General features: G+C 44.2%; 3 protein-coding genes across 4 annotated transcripts; all 3 read right to left on the bottom strand.

Moving 5' to 3' along the window:
- Positions 1-109: 109 nt before the first annotated feature.
- Positions 110-961, bottom strand: LOC125551265 (E3 ubiquitin-protein ligase Os04g0590900-like). The gene has a single exon (XM_048714437.1). The coding sequence runs from the start codon at positions 864-866 to the stop codon at positions 345-347; it is 522 nt and encodes a 173-aa protein (XP_048570394.1). The 5' UTR covers positions 867-961; the 3' UTR covers positions 110-344.
- Positions 962-1,183: 222 nt separating this feature from the next.
- On the bottom strand, positions 1,184-2,059 carry LOC125551263 (osmotin-like protein). Its single transcript, XM_048714436.1, has one exon. It carries the CDS (start codon positions 2,012-2,014, stop codon positions 1,322-1,324), a length of 693 nt encoding a protein of 230 aa, XP_048570393.1. The 5' UTR covers positions 2,015-2,059; the 3' UTR covers positions 1,184-1,321.
- A 3,012-nt stretch (positions 2,060-5,071) lies between these two features.
- LOC125551262 (protein ALP1-like) lies at positions 5,072-8,295 on the bottom strand. Of its 2 annotated transcripts, none has more exons than XM_048714434.1 (2): positions 7,799-8,295; positions 5,072-6,330 (listed from the first exon to the last, which is right to left on the bottom strand). In XM_048714434.1, exons 1-2 carry the CDS (start codon positions 7,956-7,958, stop codon positions 5,294-5,296), a joined length of 1,197 nt encoding a protein of 398 aa, XP_048570391.1. In that variant the 5' UTR covers positions 7,959-8,295; the 3' UTR covers positions 5,072-5,293. The 2 variants fall into 2 exon arrangements, with proteins under 2 accessions (XP_048570391.1, XP_048570392.1); XM_048714435.1 differs by having other exon boundaries at positions 7,826-8,293.
- Between the last annotated feature and the right edge of the window lie 7,413 nt (positions 8,296-15,708).

Below are 15,708 nucleotides of genomic sequence, written 5' to 3'. Positions count from 1 at the left end.
TCCTGAGCTGAAATTCTATCAGCCAAGTGACTACTATCAAATGAGCATAAAATGTGAGTTCACATGGGGGGAAATGAAGAATATCTCATATGCAGATTAACTTCTCAAATATCAGAATTACTCTTAATTAAGAGCGAATAAAGAGTTAGTGCCAATCACACAACACTATCAGTATTTCTTCAACGAATTCTAACAAAAGAATCGATCACTACCTCTTCTTCCTCCTGTTCACCGCCGGCCGCCCATCTCTACGTGCGGATTAGAATTTAGAAGCGAAACAGAGCAATGTAGTACATACACATACACTCTGCTTCTTCCTCCTGTTCACCGCCGGCCGTCCATCTCTACGTGCGGATTAGGATGTCCTCGAGGGAGATGTCGAGGGAGAGTTGGTGGTGGAGTGACCCGGCGGGGCTGGGCGATGGCGTGGGCGTGGTCTCGGCGCGGCACATCGGGCAGCTGGTGTTGCCGGCGCGGAGCCAGGTGTCGATGCAGTCCGCGTGGAAGTAGTGCAGGCACTCCGGCAGCACCCTCACCGCCTCGCCGTCCGCGAAGTCCGCAAGGCACACCGGGCACGTCGGCTCGCTCCACTCCTCGTCCTTCCGGTACCGGCACACCACCGGCTTCGCCACCAGCTGCACCCGCGACGACGAGCTCAGGTCGCCCACGCTCTCTTCCGGCTGCTGTTCATGCTGCCGCGCCGTGGCACCTCGCCGGCGGCTGCGCCTGCGGATCCTCTCGCCGTTGCAGCAGCTGACGAGGATGCAGTGGTGCAGAAGGAGCACCAAGGCCACGGACATCACCACCAGGAGGCCGATGAACACCGGCGACCTGTACGTGGACGAGCTCATGTTGAACCACTTCATGTGATGTGTGTACCTACGTACTACCTAGGCTAGGAAGCTCCGATCGAGGTGGAATGAGCCATGGACGGAACATTAATCGGTCGACAGATGCAAGCTACCGGACAACCCGAGAGCGACGATGGTTGCGAAGCTGCACGGTCGATAGTCGATGCGCGTCGCTGATGCCACTGATGGCGACCTGCATCTGTTCCCTTGTGCTTGGAAGCTAGTAGCAACAACACAAACTAAGCCTGCTACGGTTTATTTTCCTTGTTTTTCTATGCTAAACATGGCGAGATCAATCAGACCGGGTCAAGTGCTCAAGATCAGTCCAAGCGGAAGAAGAATAGTTAACATATTATTCGGTTGAATCTGGCTTAGCGAATCAGCAATCAATCGCTTAGCTTATTATATAACCGGCATCGTGAGTGACACACAGCCGGTCTAGCTAGCCTAGTGTGTGTGGTAGCAAGTGACTAGTCGGAAGAATCGGGGCAGAAGACGATCTTGAGCTCGCCGGGCTGGATGCAGCGCTGTGGCGTGGCCTCCACGTCCGTCGGCGTCGTCCGAGTGTCCGGGCACCTCTCCTTGAAGAAGTGCCCCTGACCCTGGGCCCTGCACCCGCCGGCGGGGGCCCTGGCGTCGCGGGGGCAGTCCACGTCGAGGTCCACGGCGCAGCCGAGGGACGGGCACTGCCGGCCCTGCTCGAACCCGTGCGGCGTCACCATCACCGGCAGGTTGAACCCGTCCACCAGGCTCACGCTGTACTCCGCCAGCCCGCCGGACCCGTGCACGCTCACCTGCGCCACCGTCACCGGCGCCGGCGGCATGCCCGTGTCGCACCTGGCCACCGCCGCCGTCGAGGAGGAGGAGGGGGAGGAGGAGTCGTAGTCATCGCTGCTGCTGCAGCCGGTGCGCGCCACGACGCGGCCGGACCACGCGCCGGAAGGGACCGCCAGGGTGACGAGCCCCTCTCCGCCCCCGTCGAGGCGGCTGGCGGCGTCGTCCAGGTCGGGGATGGCGGGGAGGCCGATGTTCGGAGTGATGAGCGGCCACACAGGGTACGCGCACAGGTTGTGGAGGGTGAGGTTCGTCGCCGTGTCGGAGGTCGCCGCCATGGGAGTGAGCACGGCGAGCACCAAGATGAGAAATGCCTTGGATGTGGGCATGGCGCAGTGGTGAAGGGATCACAACCTAAGTACCGATGTTGATCATAGCCCCCCTCATGGAGTATATAAGAGAGGTAAAATTGTGGTGGTTAGGTGGCAAAAAAGGCATGCATGCATGCATGGTTGCGTGTAAGGAAGCATGCATCCATCGGCAGAGTTGGCGCCTCCAACTAACTTAATTTCTCATGCTTTGGATGGACAGTGGAAATCCAACTAATTGTTTATGCTCTTGATCAACCACAAATCTGTATTTACATTTGAACACCAACCGTATATCCGGTTTTTGTCAAAAAAGAAAACCCGATATATCTAGTTGCCAAATTTGGAGTGGGTTCACCTTTCATAGCCCGAATCCGTACATAAACATCGGTGAATGTGAATATGACGGCAAGTTGTCATAACAAGTACTCCCTCCGTTCTTTTCTTTTTTTTGCGATGGACTCCCTCCGTTCACTATTACAAGGTGTTCTATTTTTTTTATTGAATGAATACACACATATTTTAGTGTGTTTATTTACTCATTTCAGAGTTCATATTGAAAACACCACCTTATAATAATGAACGAAGGGAGTATCAAATAGTATGAACCTGAAATTAATAGATATTTGGAGGAGAGAGAGAGAGAGAGATGGGAAAAGATTCACATAACCCCAATGAAAGAAATCATCAACGAAACGGAAGAAATTGTAAAAAAAATGGCAGCAATACAAGAAGCAAAGGCGAGCACATATGCAAGTGGGCTAACACCTGTGGAAGAAATAGAATATGGAAACAATGACATGTTGGAAAGACCTCTCTGTATAAAATATAGGTATGAAGACGTCAAATGATGTGGACTAACACCAATGAAAACATTAACAAATGCTATAAGCAACAAACCAGGAAAAATTATTGGTCCGTGAAAATGAGACAATTAAACCTATCCAAACCCATGACATCATAGAAACATGAAAAGGTGGCTAAAATCCATGAAAACAATAGCAAACGGTGATAGAGAAGAAAAAACAGTGAGGTCAATAAAGGTGCAACAGAAAAAATTATGGGCTAATACAATAATGGAAGTTGTTGAGAGCAAGGATGTGGGAGAGAAATATTTCCACGCCCTAAAACATAATTGCTTTTGTCCTAAAACCTATTAAAACAATGACATGATGACAAAATCCCCGTAAGAAAACACACATGAAATGACATGGGCTAACACGTATGACAACTCAAAAAATAAGGAATAGCGAAAAACATCTCCAAAGAACAGACACAGAATGTCTCAAAAACATGAAAATGTGAGCCTTTGAGCACAATAACAAAGAAAGAACAGAAGAGGGGAAAACCTCTACTAGCTCAATGGTTTTGCATGTTGTCATTGAATAAACATTTGTATGACTTTCACATGGTAATCAAGTGTTGGGCCCTCTTTGATTTGGAGGATTCCATAAACATGGGAATAGGGAAAACATAAGGGCTCTTTTGCTTCACTAGATTCTAAAAACAAGAGAATATAAAAAAACAAAGGAATATGATAGGAATTCATGCACAAAACACAGGATTGCTCAGCACATGAATTCTGTGAGTTTTGGTGTTTGGTTCACATGAATTAAATAACACAAGAATTCTAATGAACATGGTCAAATTAAAGTCCAATCACATGAAACTGTTTAGTTAGAATGCTATTATGCCACTAAGGATCCTTTTCTCGTTCTTCGTGCATAGAAATTTGAAAAGAGGTCCAAGATGTGTTTTTCCTTTGAAACTGAGATCAAAGGAAAATTTCCTCCACTTTTCCTTTGAACCAAAGGAGCCCTAAGATTGTCATGCCATGACTATTTGAATCCTGTAAGATTTTGGTTTGTTTGATAGCATCACATGAAAACAAAGATTCTTACCAAGAGGTTTGCATGGATGCCAAAATTCCTATGAAATTTAGTATGAATGAATCTTTAGAAGAAAGAAATCATGTAGGATTCAATCCTATGAATCAAATGACCATCCATTCCGGTCATTTAAAATTTCCATGAAAATCCTTTGAATCAAAGAGGCCCTTAGGCCTTCTTTAGTTCATAGGATAGAAAATCCATAAAAAATACAGAAGTCATAGAAAATAAGATGACATGTACCTGAGTTCCTATAGAGAAGAAATGCCACTTGGTTTATAGCATAGAAAATTTTCCATTAGGTCTGAGCTAATATTTTCTTCCCCTTGAAAAGTGAAGGATATGAACCAATCTTACATAGGAATAGAAATCCATTCCTAAAAACTAAAGGACTCTACAGAAAAATTTCCTTCAGAAATCCTACCCTACATTTTTTTTACGGGTAAATAACTTTATTCCTCATATAATGATAAGATCATGAAAAACGGGATGAGAAATAAAGTCTGGTATGGAACCATCCCAATACCCAAATGAGCTATTACAGAGGGAGTTTTTCGCAAGCATATCGGCAACACCATTGGCTTCACGGAAGCAGTGAACCACATCCAGTTTTGATAAATCAACCTCAAGTGCCTTACATTCTGCGACAGTTGCTGCATTCGGGCCCAAGTAACCTCAAGCGCCTTACATCCTACCCTACATATTTCCTACTCCCTCCGTTCCGAATTACTTGTCTTAGATTTGTCTAGATACGGAGGTATCTAGCACTAAAATGAGTCTAGATACATCCGTATCTAGACAAATCCAAGACAAGTAATTCAGAACGGAGGGAGTACAAACTAAAAGAGGCCTTAAAATACGATTTAAGATGGGCAACATCATAAATTTGTAATCGCAATTTTTTTTCTTTGTAATCTGACGTTTTCCCTATGAAATTGTAATAATCAAATGAATCAAAGAGCCATACAAATTTCTGTTGCTTGTAAACTCCTCCCTCCGTTCACAAATATAAGATGTTCTAACTTTTTCTGAATCAGATGTATAGACACGTTTGATTGTGTTTGTTCACTCATTTCTGCCCGCATGTAATCTATATTCAGTATCCAAACCATCTTATATTTGTGATCGGAGGGAATATGTTTGATGCTGCTTCCAAACGCCTGCCGAAAGGGACAGTTGATAGTCGATCTTGTAAAGAGCAATATTCATTGAGCACCAACAAGATGATAAAAAAAATCAAATGAGCCAGATCGAATTGGCATGGACTACGGCTCTAAGATTACAACCGAGTTTCATCAGTCAAGATTGGCCAAAACTCCGCAAAACTATGCAGCCAAAGCCTAAGCTGCAAGCCTGCAACGGACGGAATCAACAGCAGCACCTACATTCAATTCTTCATCCAGCTCTTCTGTCAACTGCTGTTCAAGTGCTCGGACAGTTTGTCTCTCATCCTGACAGCCTTCTCATCTGATAACTGGCACACTTGCTGCCTGTAATTAGCGTCATGATCATCTGATATATGAGCGTCGTCCATGGCTGCATCCTCCTCCATGTCTATCACTATGTTATGCAACAGACAGCACACATGGATTATCCGAGGCAGCTTATGCTTGTCGGGGCGCCACATCTCTCCCTGCAGGAACTTCCATGTGTCCTTGAACCTCGCCAGCGCCTTCAGCGCGACTGTTCTGGCTGCAGAGTGTCTCTTATTGAATTCCACTTTCAATTCTGAGAGGTCATTCTCCTGGTAAGGAGTGAACAGCCACGGGAGAAGAGGGTATCCTGCATCACCAATTACGTATTCCCCAACTTCTGACCCGTCTGATACCGTCAGTTTGCTGCCATTCAACCGTGCACCGTTCTCGCACAGCCTGAAGAGACCAGAGCTGTGTAAAATACTCGACTCTTTCATGCTACCTGGCCAACCGGTTACAATGTCTGTGAACCTCATATCAGGATCAATGACAGCCTGCAATACCATGCTGTAATTCTTCTCGTGGTCTAGCCACACCTTGCAGTTTGGTTCAGCTGAAGAGAGACACATAATGATGTGAGTTGTGTCTACTACACCACAGCAGTTTGGCAAACCATGGATCTTCTCAAACTTGGATTTGATCATCGCCATCTCATCCGAGTCTGGCCAGCGTAAGTGGTGGCCTGCTCGTGCCTCCACAGCTTCAACAAATCTCCAAGTTATCAGAGAGACAGTCGAGTGGTTCACACCAACAGAGGTTCCTACGGTCACCAGCGACCCACCGGAGTTCAACCTTCTCAGAGCAACAGCTACTCGATCTTCTAAAGACAGCACCGTCCCATCGATAAAGGTGTAGCTGCTAGCCCTTACCATCATATCATCTTTTACCAAGCTGCAAACATAGTTGAAAGTTTTTCTGGGCATTTTAAAGAGAGACTCAAATCTGTGTGCGTCCTCCGCAGAGGATAAGGTTCCTGAGAAGAAAATGTAAAACTGGTTACAAAACCCAGAACTTACTATTATGATAGTGTTAAAATAGACTCCATCAATAGCATATGGATTCATAATTAAATGCTGTTCTATATATTCAATAAACTTGCACATTAAGCTTTTTGTCAGGTGGAGATCAAATCAAGATATAGCCATTACACAGCTCATACAACTAATATTATTTTCTTGGCAAGGGCTATACAACTAGTACTTGCTAAAACTAAAGTTTCACATTCAGTAAGCACTATATGTCAGCCATGTCACATTGACGATTCTATATTGCACAAAATGCATCATATACCAAGTAGTAACTTGAATGAAACATCAAGTTGCTACTTGAACTTGTTTGCAGCAAACTAAAAAAATTCAGGAAAAGAATGTTTGATCTCTAAAAGATAGCCCAGAAATAAGTTTTGAGGGTTGCCGGTGTTTAGTTAGGAGTCATCTCCTTCCAAAGATAGTCAGAAATAGCAAAGAGACTCCCTGTGGAGAATGCCCTTCATACCATATTTTACTTCACTTAGTTAGGAAATGAGAATTATTGTAACTTCTAAGAAAATATGTGCGACAACACAAGTGCCCAGGAAACAATTAAACAAATGCAATGTCCTATCATCTAAAATGAGTTAAAACTACTCCCTCCCGTCAGGTATGTAAGGCCCTCTCGTACTTTGGATCAACTTTTGACCATGAATTTGATTAGCAAAATATAGGTCGTATGCTACAAAAAGTGAACTATTGCTTTCGTATTCAGAAAAAGAGTCCAATGATATATTTTTTTTTGTCACATATAATTCATAATTTCTTAGTTAAATTTAAGGTAAAAGTTAGACCCAAAATAAAAAGTTCATTTGACACTGATACCCAAGAGCAGGAGCTTTTCTGTACAGCAAATAAATGAATTCACATGGACTCTTGTTCAAAATATGTTGTGCTGTTAAACGGGCTCTGAATTGATGGAATATGAAGCAAGATTCTCAATCAGCTTGGATGGAGAACATTGAAGCACTGACTAGAGTACGTAATGAAATGAACTATCATTTGCACTAAAAGTGTACCAAATTCGTTAGACGACCCGACATCGGATGACTGCCCAGTAATCAGTAATCAGTAAGAACACAGGCCAACAACTGAAAGCTGAGTTTGCGCAACCGATGACCCATTCTAAAATCAGACCTAAAACTGAAGCATCGCCGTTGGTCTACCACGATGCGACATCGGTGCTCAACATGGCACCCTGCTCAGCAACTACTGAGCCAGTGGCATTGTTCCAACCTGTGCAGTACCATCGCATTTATCAGGAGTAGCTTCTAACAAGATCGACAGACCACAAGATTAGTCCCAAGAATTTAAGCCCCAGTCATAATTAGATCTAAGTAGCATGACAAAAAGAAAGAAAACAAATGCTCGCGAGGCACAGAATCTGCACAAACAAATCTCGTCGAGACGTACGGCCGCGAGCACCGAAGAGGGACGCACCTGCCATCCTCATGCAGAAGCCATCCCACCAGTCGCCGCCAGGCGCACCCTGCCCCGCCGCCGCGGCCGCCATTGCGGCCTTCTTCTCCGCCGCCGCCTTCTTGCGGCGCTTGGCCCCGCGAAGCGGCGCCATGACGAACACGGAGTCTCGGACCGGATGAATCAGGAGGAGCGAGTAATCTGATGGGACCTGGTGAAATCAAGAACCAGGGGTGGGGTGGACACGGGGGGAACAGCGCAGCGGGTGTCACGACTGCGTCAGCGGCGAGGTGGCGGCGGCGGGGCCCGCGCAGTCGCTCGGCATGCAGAGGGTGCAGGGCATGGGGAGTTGCTGGGGACGACGAGCGTGTACGGTATGGCTTCGTGACGGAAGCAAGGGGCAACGCAAGGAAGGAGACGCCGGGGGAGGAAGAGGAGAGGGAGATGGCTAGATGGGAGAGACAGGCTTTGAGTATTTGTGCATCCGTATAGGTGTGTCTTTTTTCTTTCTTTTTTTGCGGTGTCTTTGATGTCACCGGAAAAAAATAACAAGGTGCGTATGACTGTGTACGATGCATGATGAATGTTTAATTTGAGTGTGTTTGTGTATGTTGTGGGGGGTGTACATTTCGACGATCATAGCCGGAGGAGCGGAATGGTTTCTTTCTTTATAAATGTGAACAAGATATGTGCTATGTATTTTCATTAAGTATAAGAAAATAATGGCTATGACGGTTATCTACGAAAAGCTAGTTGGTTTTATGTTACACGGGTTTGTGATTATGAGTCAACGAGTGTAACTAAAGAGTAGTTTTATAAACATGTTGAATGAGTTTCCGTGAAGAACAAGAGAAAGGGGAAAGAAGGTTTGTGTGCAATTAAGCTTGACATACATGAGGCGTATATGTTAGGTTTTCTTGGAGAACATGATGATTAAGATGGGGTTTGACATGGCATGGGTAAAATTGATGATGGCTTGTATCGATTGGTTAAATACACGATAAGGGTCAATGATCATGAAAAGGAAGGGTTTTTTTTTCTTCGGAGGGGTTCGACAAGGGGATCCCCTCTCTCTTATTTATTTTTATTGTATGCAGTGGAAGTTGGTGGCATGGATGATATCAGAGCGGGTAGAAACTGTACTGTCAATTTCACTCGTTGTTTTGCTGATGATTCTCTAATTCTCATGAAAACTTATTTGAGTAAAGCCACTTCGCCATAAGAAGCTTTGGATAGGTATTGTAGAAATTTGAGACAATTGGTGACTGTGAACAAATCAAACTTTTTTCCAACACTAATACCGATGTGGGTTTGAAAGCAGGTATTTGTAGAATTCTTAATATTAACACTAAGGTACTCTCTTATAAATATCTTGGTTTATCGATGTTAGTTGAAGCTAACAGGAGTGATTGCTTCAGGCACTTCATAGAGATAATTTGTATGAGATTGTGAGGGTGGAAAGAGAAATGTTGTCAATTAGAGGAAAGGAAAATTCAGTTAAAGGTGTTGCACAATCAATTTTAGTTTTTGGCATGTCGGTTTTCAAGTTACCTAAAGGAGTTTGTAAGGAAAATGGCGGATGCAATCTTTAAGTTTTGGTGAGGAGGTTCTGATCAAGGAAAGAAAGTGCATTGGACTACCTAGTGGAAGCTTGCCTACCCAAGAGTGAAGGTGGTATGGGTTTTCACGTTTTCCATTCTTCAAATTTTGCTATGCATGCAAAGCAAGTTTGGCATCTCGCAGATTCACTAGACTCATTGTGTGCTTGTGTTTTTCGTGCCAAGTACTATACTGATGGTAGCCTTCTTAATATTGGACCGAATATGATTTCCTCTTTCACGTGGCTAAGTATTGTTGCTAGAACCCAAACATTCGAGAGGAGGAGGGGCATTTTTCAAGTTGGTAATGGAGAAAATATAAATATATGGGAAGATACATTAATTCCTTCAAGCCCCACTCGTAAAGTGATTACTAGCAGTGATTTGATTGACCCAACTATGGAACATGGGATCTTGATATAGTCAACCCAATGTTTCTACCGATTGGTGCATGATGTATACTACATATTCTACTCAGTGTAGATGCCTTTGAAGATCATGTTATGGCACTATACCAAAACTAGAATTTCACGGTCTGTACAATACACCATAGAGAAAGGGAACACCAGTTCAGTGGAGGTAACCCTAGGACGAATGGACAAGGAACATCTCACACCAATCCAGCGTGGAGCCTTTTTGGAAATGGAACATAAGAAGCGAGATAAAGATATTTTGGTCAAGGGAATTTCGTGGCCTTCTTCCACTGAAATCAATCTTATGCAACCTCCATGTTGGATCGGATGGACAATGTCCAATTTGTCATCAACCGATAGAGGACGCAATGTATCTTTGCTTTCAGTGCATACCGATGGTAGAAATGTGGAATGACATTCGCTTACATGCGGTTACTATGGTGGAAAGCTCAACGCACAAATCACCAAAGTAGCAACTCCCATGTTTTCAACATCTAGGAGTCCGGGAGTGTCGGAAATGATTTCAACAGATCCCTTGGTAGGTTATCCCGGTGTGGTGATTAGGTCGGAAGGGAACAATGAGGCGAGTTTACCAAGTTTAGGTCCTCTGATAGAGGTAAAACCCTACTAGTGTTATGTGTATACTTGATCATCGATTGCGCGCGTTGTTGCACATATCTATTTATAATAATGAAAGGTGTTTCATGACGCGAATATGTGGAGGCATTAAGGCAATAGTAGTATGGCATGCGGCAATTGCGCTGATCCATTTAAACTATATAATCATAAGAATTTTCATAAGTATATCGAGGCACAAACATGGTGATTGTACCTTCCAATTGTAGACGTATTTAATGGTGAAAGATATACTCCATATTAGGTATTTATTACAAATTTTAGTGCATCATCTATTCTTTTCACAAAGATCTCAGAACTGGTAGGTTTTTGCTACTTCTTGAGCTTGCGTTGGTTTTTCCCTTGAAGAGAAAAGGGTGATGCAGCAAAGTAGAGATAAGTATTTCCCTCGGTTAGAGAACCAAGGTATCAATCCAGTCAGAGACAACGCACAAATCACAATACCTGCACAAATAATCAAATAACTTGCACCCAACGCGATAAAGGGGTTGTCAATCCCTTCACAGTCACTTAGAAAAGTGAGATCTGATAAAGATAGATAAAACTAAACAAAAGATAAAGTAAATATTTTGGGGTTTTTTGGTTTATAGACCGGAAAGTAAAAGTTTGCAAAATAGTAGATCAGGAACCAATATGAAGGAAAATAGACCTGGGGGCCATATGTTTCACTAGAGGCTTCTCTCAAGATAGAAAATAATACGGTGGGTGAACAAATTGTTGTCGAGCAATTGATAGAAAAGTGCAAAGTTATGACGATATATAAGGCAATGATTATGAAATATAGGTATCACGTCTGTGTCAAGTAGACCGAAACGATTCTGCATCTACTACTATTACTCCACACATTGACCGACTCCTTCCTGCATCTAGAGTATTACGTTTATGAAGAACAGAGTAATGCCACTAGTACAACGAGCTCCTAAACAAACGGTTTAAAACCCTTTTCCGTGACGGCATCTGGAACCGTCGCCAAGTGAGTGTGGGCGATAGGGGGGTCCTTCCCACACGACCCAGAAACCGTCAGGGATATGCCCTCCTGGCACACACGTTCAGCAAAATGAGATCGTGTGCGACCGGCGAGCGCTCAAATACGGAAATACGTATAGTAGAGCTAAAAATACAATTATACGGCGAAATTGTTTTCGGTCGCAAGTACATCCCACACAGTCAGTCCCCGCTAAACGTTTTCGTTCGTATGTGTATCCCATAGAGTCGCTCGAAGGAAAACGTTTCCGTTCACAGGTACATCACACACAATTTTTCACATTAAATCGCTTGCGTTATTGAATATATCACACACGGTCCATGGAAGAAACTGTGTAGCAAAGGCTGTCCATCACACATAGTTTTTATGTGGTAAACGTTTGCGCAAGGTGGCCTAACGCAAACAGTTTTCAAGAGAAGGTCGTGTGTGATTGTTCATTGATCCAACACGGTTTATTCCTAGAAACTGTGTGCGTTGCCTGAGGTCATCGCCCACGGTATTTTTTTAACAACCGTTTGCAATAGCAAAACCCAATTAGCAGGCTAATTCGTCACTAGTAGGCTAATTATCCGATTATTCATAATCCATTTATTAATCTAATTGACAGTTCATATTAAGCACACAATATATTTTATTTTCATAATTGAAATACATCAGAGTACAACATCATATAGCTTCAACACTCAGCTACCCCATTACACAACTAAACCAGGACCAAGTTTCACATGCAACATCTATAACCTTTCAAAATTAGCATCATAGACGGTACATAGATAAATGTATCTCATCCGGAAAACTGCTAAAGCAGAAGGTGAATATTGAGACTTCATTGATGTTGAAGGTCTTTGTAACTTTAGGCTAGTGCCTGTGGATGATTGACCGTCCATTCTTCGTCCTCTTCAGGAACACTTCAATATTGAACCGTAGGTGTTGTATGAATACCTTCCCCGCCTCCTGACCATACAGGTGGTTTGAGAGGTAATCATCAATGAACTACTTTGGAAAGGCCTGAAAACAAGGATGTGCATATATATCTTCTCTATATTGGAAATGGGGCAAATGAATAGAAAAAGGCAATGTATAATAGTTAGTACCATCCTGTAGTGAACTGATGTCTTCTTCATTGTGTAGACAAAGATCTTTTTATTTTTTGTCACTAATTTATTTATCCTAACAATCTTTATGAGTTTCTTGACTTGACTGATATTCATGGACAACTCATTTCCCCATATGCAAAAAGGGTCGAACAGTGGGTCAAAACCTCTGACAGCAGGACCTACATGCGCAAAACCAAATTGTTAAGAACCTAAATATTAGAATGATTCCTGCAATTGCATAATAATGTGCTATTAGACAACGGACCATGCACGTGCTAACTTCGATTGTAAACCTCAGTGCTTCCCATTGTTTCCCTGCAACACATATAAGGTAGTTAGTCATCAGGTTAAGTAAGGGTTCACATGCTATGAGTAAAATATGTTGATGAAAAATAATCACATTGCAGATTCATCAGATTAATTCAAGCCACAGGGAAACCCCATTTATCCAAACCAAGCATGATTAAGAACTAGGAAATATAGCACTTGTATATGTTTCTCATGTATTAAGTGCAGCCAAATTCGATTTATTCCTCACATGCACAACAATACAAAATTCTACCCACGACAATTGGACATCGCATTGCAGAATTGAACCAAGCAGTTAACTAAACACCACAACAAATGAACCAAACATTAATTGAGCACCACATTGCACAATATAACATTGAACCAAGCAGTTAACTAAACACCACAACAAATGAACCAAACATTAACTGAACACTACATTGCACAATATAACATACTCCTAATAGAAGATCAGACAGTTAACCAAACAGTTAACTACAGCCAATTGTAGCAATTGTATTTGTTTCTCATGTATTTACTACAACCAAATTTAATTTATTCCTCACATGGTATACAATAATAGAATGCACCCACAATTTTGTAAAGATAAATTCGATTTATTTCTCACATGAAAGACAATACAAAATTGCAGCCTGAAGAATTGGACATCACATTTGCATATTTGAACCAAACAGTTAAATGAAGACAACAACTAATTAACAAAACAATTACTAAGTGAGCACCACACTGCACGACATATTGAACATATACACTAGAGCAACAGATTGCATGGTAAAATTAGATAGTACAATTCACTAGAATTTGTGAAGGAAAGGCAGGAGCAGCACACACAACGGGTAAACCGAGCATGCATAACCAGCGTAGCTAGAAAATGGCAAGGTGCTTCTTCAAGATCTGGGGGGCGACACTAATGGCAGCCATCGCGACCTCATTCGCGCGTGTGGCCGCAATTTGCTTCTCCACCGCCAAATGCTCCTTGAGGTCCTAGCTATACTGCATGCACCATGGCTTAGGCTAGCGCTTATTTGGTGGAGGGGTTGGTGATTTTGGGTGGAAGGTGTCGCGCTCGTGCCAGCGGTCAGGCCATGTGGGATGTGGAAGGAGGAGGATGGGTGTCGGTGTCAAAACCGACGGATCTCGGGTAGGGGGTCCCGAACTGTGCGTCTAAGGCGGATGGTAACAGGAGGCAGGGGACACGATGTTTACCCAGGTCCGGGCCCTCTTGATGGAGGTAATACCCTACGTCCTGCTTGATTGTTCTTGATTATATGAGTATTACAAGAGTTGATCTACCACGAGATCGTAGAGGCTAAACCCTAGAATCTAGCCTATGGTATGATTGTATGTTGTCCTACGGACTAAACCCTCCGGTTTATATAGACACCGGAGGGGGCTAGGGTTACACAGAGTCGGTTACAAGGGAGGAGATTTACATATCCGTATTGCCTAGCTTGCCTTCCACGCCAAGGAGAGTCCCATCCGGACACGGGAGGAAGTCTTCAATCTTGTATCTTCATAGTCCAACAGTCCGGCCAAAGGATATAGTCCAGTTGTCCGAAGACCCCCTAATCCAGGACTCCCTCAGTAGCCCCTGAACCAGGCTTCAATGATGTTGAGTCCGGCGCGCAGTATTGTCTTCGGCATTGCAAGGTGGGTTCCTCCTCCGAATACTCCACAGGAGATTTTGAACCCAGGGATAGTGTCCAGCTCTGCAAAACAATTTCCACATACCACCGTAGAGAGAATAATTTTCCACAAATCTAATCTGCTGACGCGTTTTGACAGCACGACATTATGTCATGGCCCGGTCATTATCCGAACCATTTTTCCCAACCAGCACTGCACATATTGCGAGGCGGTTTCCTTGACACGTCTTGTCGCAGCAGAGATCATGTCCCCCTTATTACGGGATTCTCATCAATACGGACGTGGGTAACCCACTCGTGCCCGTTGGTATGATTCCTCGATTTTAGGCAAGTCTAAAATGACCGCGAGGAGGACGCTTGACATTCACCCTCTTTATAAAGAGGCCAAGACCTGTCCTTTTTTCCTCTCATGCTCAATCGAATCCTCCCCCCGCCTCGAGTTCCAACACCCCAGGCTTAGGTCAGGCGCTTCGGACCTTCAACCATGTCCGGATCAAACCTCCAAGGTCAGTGGGTGCCTTCGTCTGTCACAGAGGAGGACATCAAGAAGCTGAGAGAGGCCAGATATCTGACCGCCGAAATTTCGCATAGGCTGCCCGCCCGAGGGCAGGTCATCCCCACTCCTGAACCCAACGAGAGTGTTGTGTTCATCGCTCACTTCCTCCAAGGACTAGGCCTCGCTCTGGATCCCTTTATTAGGGGGCTCATGTTCTATTATGGGCTGGATTTCCATGATCTGGCCCCGGATTCTCTCCTTCACATCTCGTCGTTCATCGTCGTATGTGAGGCCTTCCTCCGCATTACCCCTCACTTCGGTCTGTGGCTCAAGACCTTCAATGTGAAGCTGAAGATGATCGAGGGGCGACACGCAAAGTGCGGAGGTGCCGTAATAAGCAAAAGCGCTGATGCTCCATGGCCAGAGGGTTCCTTCCTAGAGGTGTCCAGTTTGTGGCAGCGGGAGTGATTTTATATCACAGCTCCCCGAAGTGCCAAGTGGGTAGCCGCCCCTGCCTTTCGCTCGGGCCCCCCACCACAACTGACGTCATGGATCAGCAGGGGGCTGAGCTGGGGTCCAGCAAAGGATGTGCCGATATTGCAGAGCCGCATCTGAGATCTCTTTGAGAGAGATTTCAGCCTGGTTATGGTAATGCAAGTTATGCTAGTTCGTCGAGTCCAGCCTTGCAAACATCGACCCCTCCGTATGTGTGAATTCAACCCGG

The sequence above is a fragment of the Triticum urartu genome, chromosome 4 (genome assembly GCF_003073215.2).
Source record: "Triticum urartu cultivar G1812 chromosome 4, Tu2.1, whole genome shotgun sequence".
Lineage (NCBI taxonomy): Eukaryota > Viridiplantae > Streptophyta > Magnoliopsida > Poales > Poaceae > Triticum > Triticum urartu.
The sequence above is the reverse complement of the archived record's forward strand: the minus strand, read 5'-3'. Positions and strand labels throughout refer to the sequence as shown.

Bases quoted from the DNA above. Each gene is read 5' to 3' on its own strand.
- LOC125551265 (XM_048714437.1), bottom strand. From the start codon at position 866: ATGAAGTGGTTCAACATGAGCTCGTCCACGTACAGGTCGCCGGTGTTC.
- LOC125551263 (XM_048714436.1), bottom strand. From the start codon at position 2,014: ATGCCCACATCCAAGGCATTTCTCATCTTGGTGCTCGCCGTGCTCACT.
- LOC125551262 (XM_048714434.1), bottom strand. From the start codon at position 7,958: ATGGCGCCGCTTCGCGGGGCCAAGCGCCGCAAGAAGGCGGCGGCGGAG. The intron at 6,331-7,798 runs GTACGTCTCGAC...TTTTCTTCTCAG, and splicing joins CCTCTTCGGTGCTCGCGGCC to GAACCTTATCCTCTGCGGAG.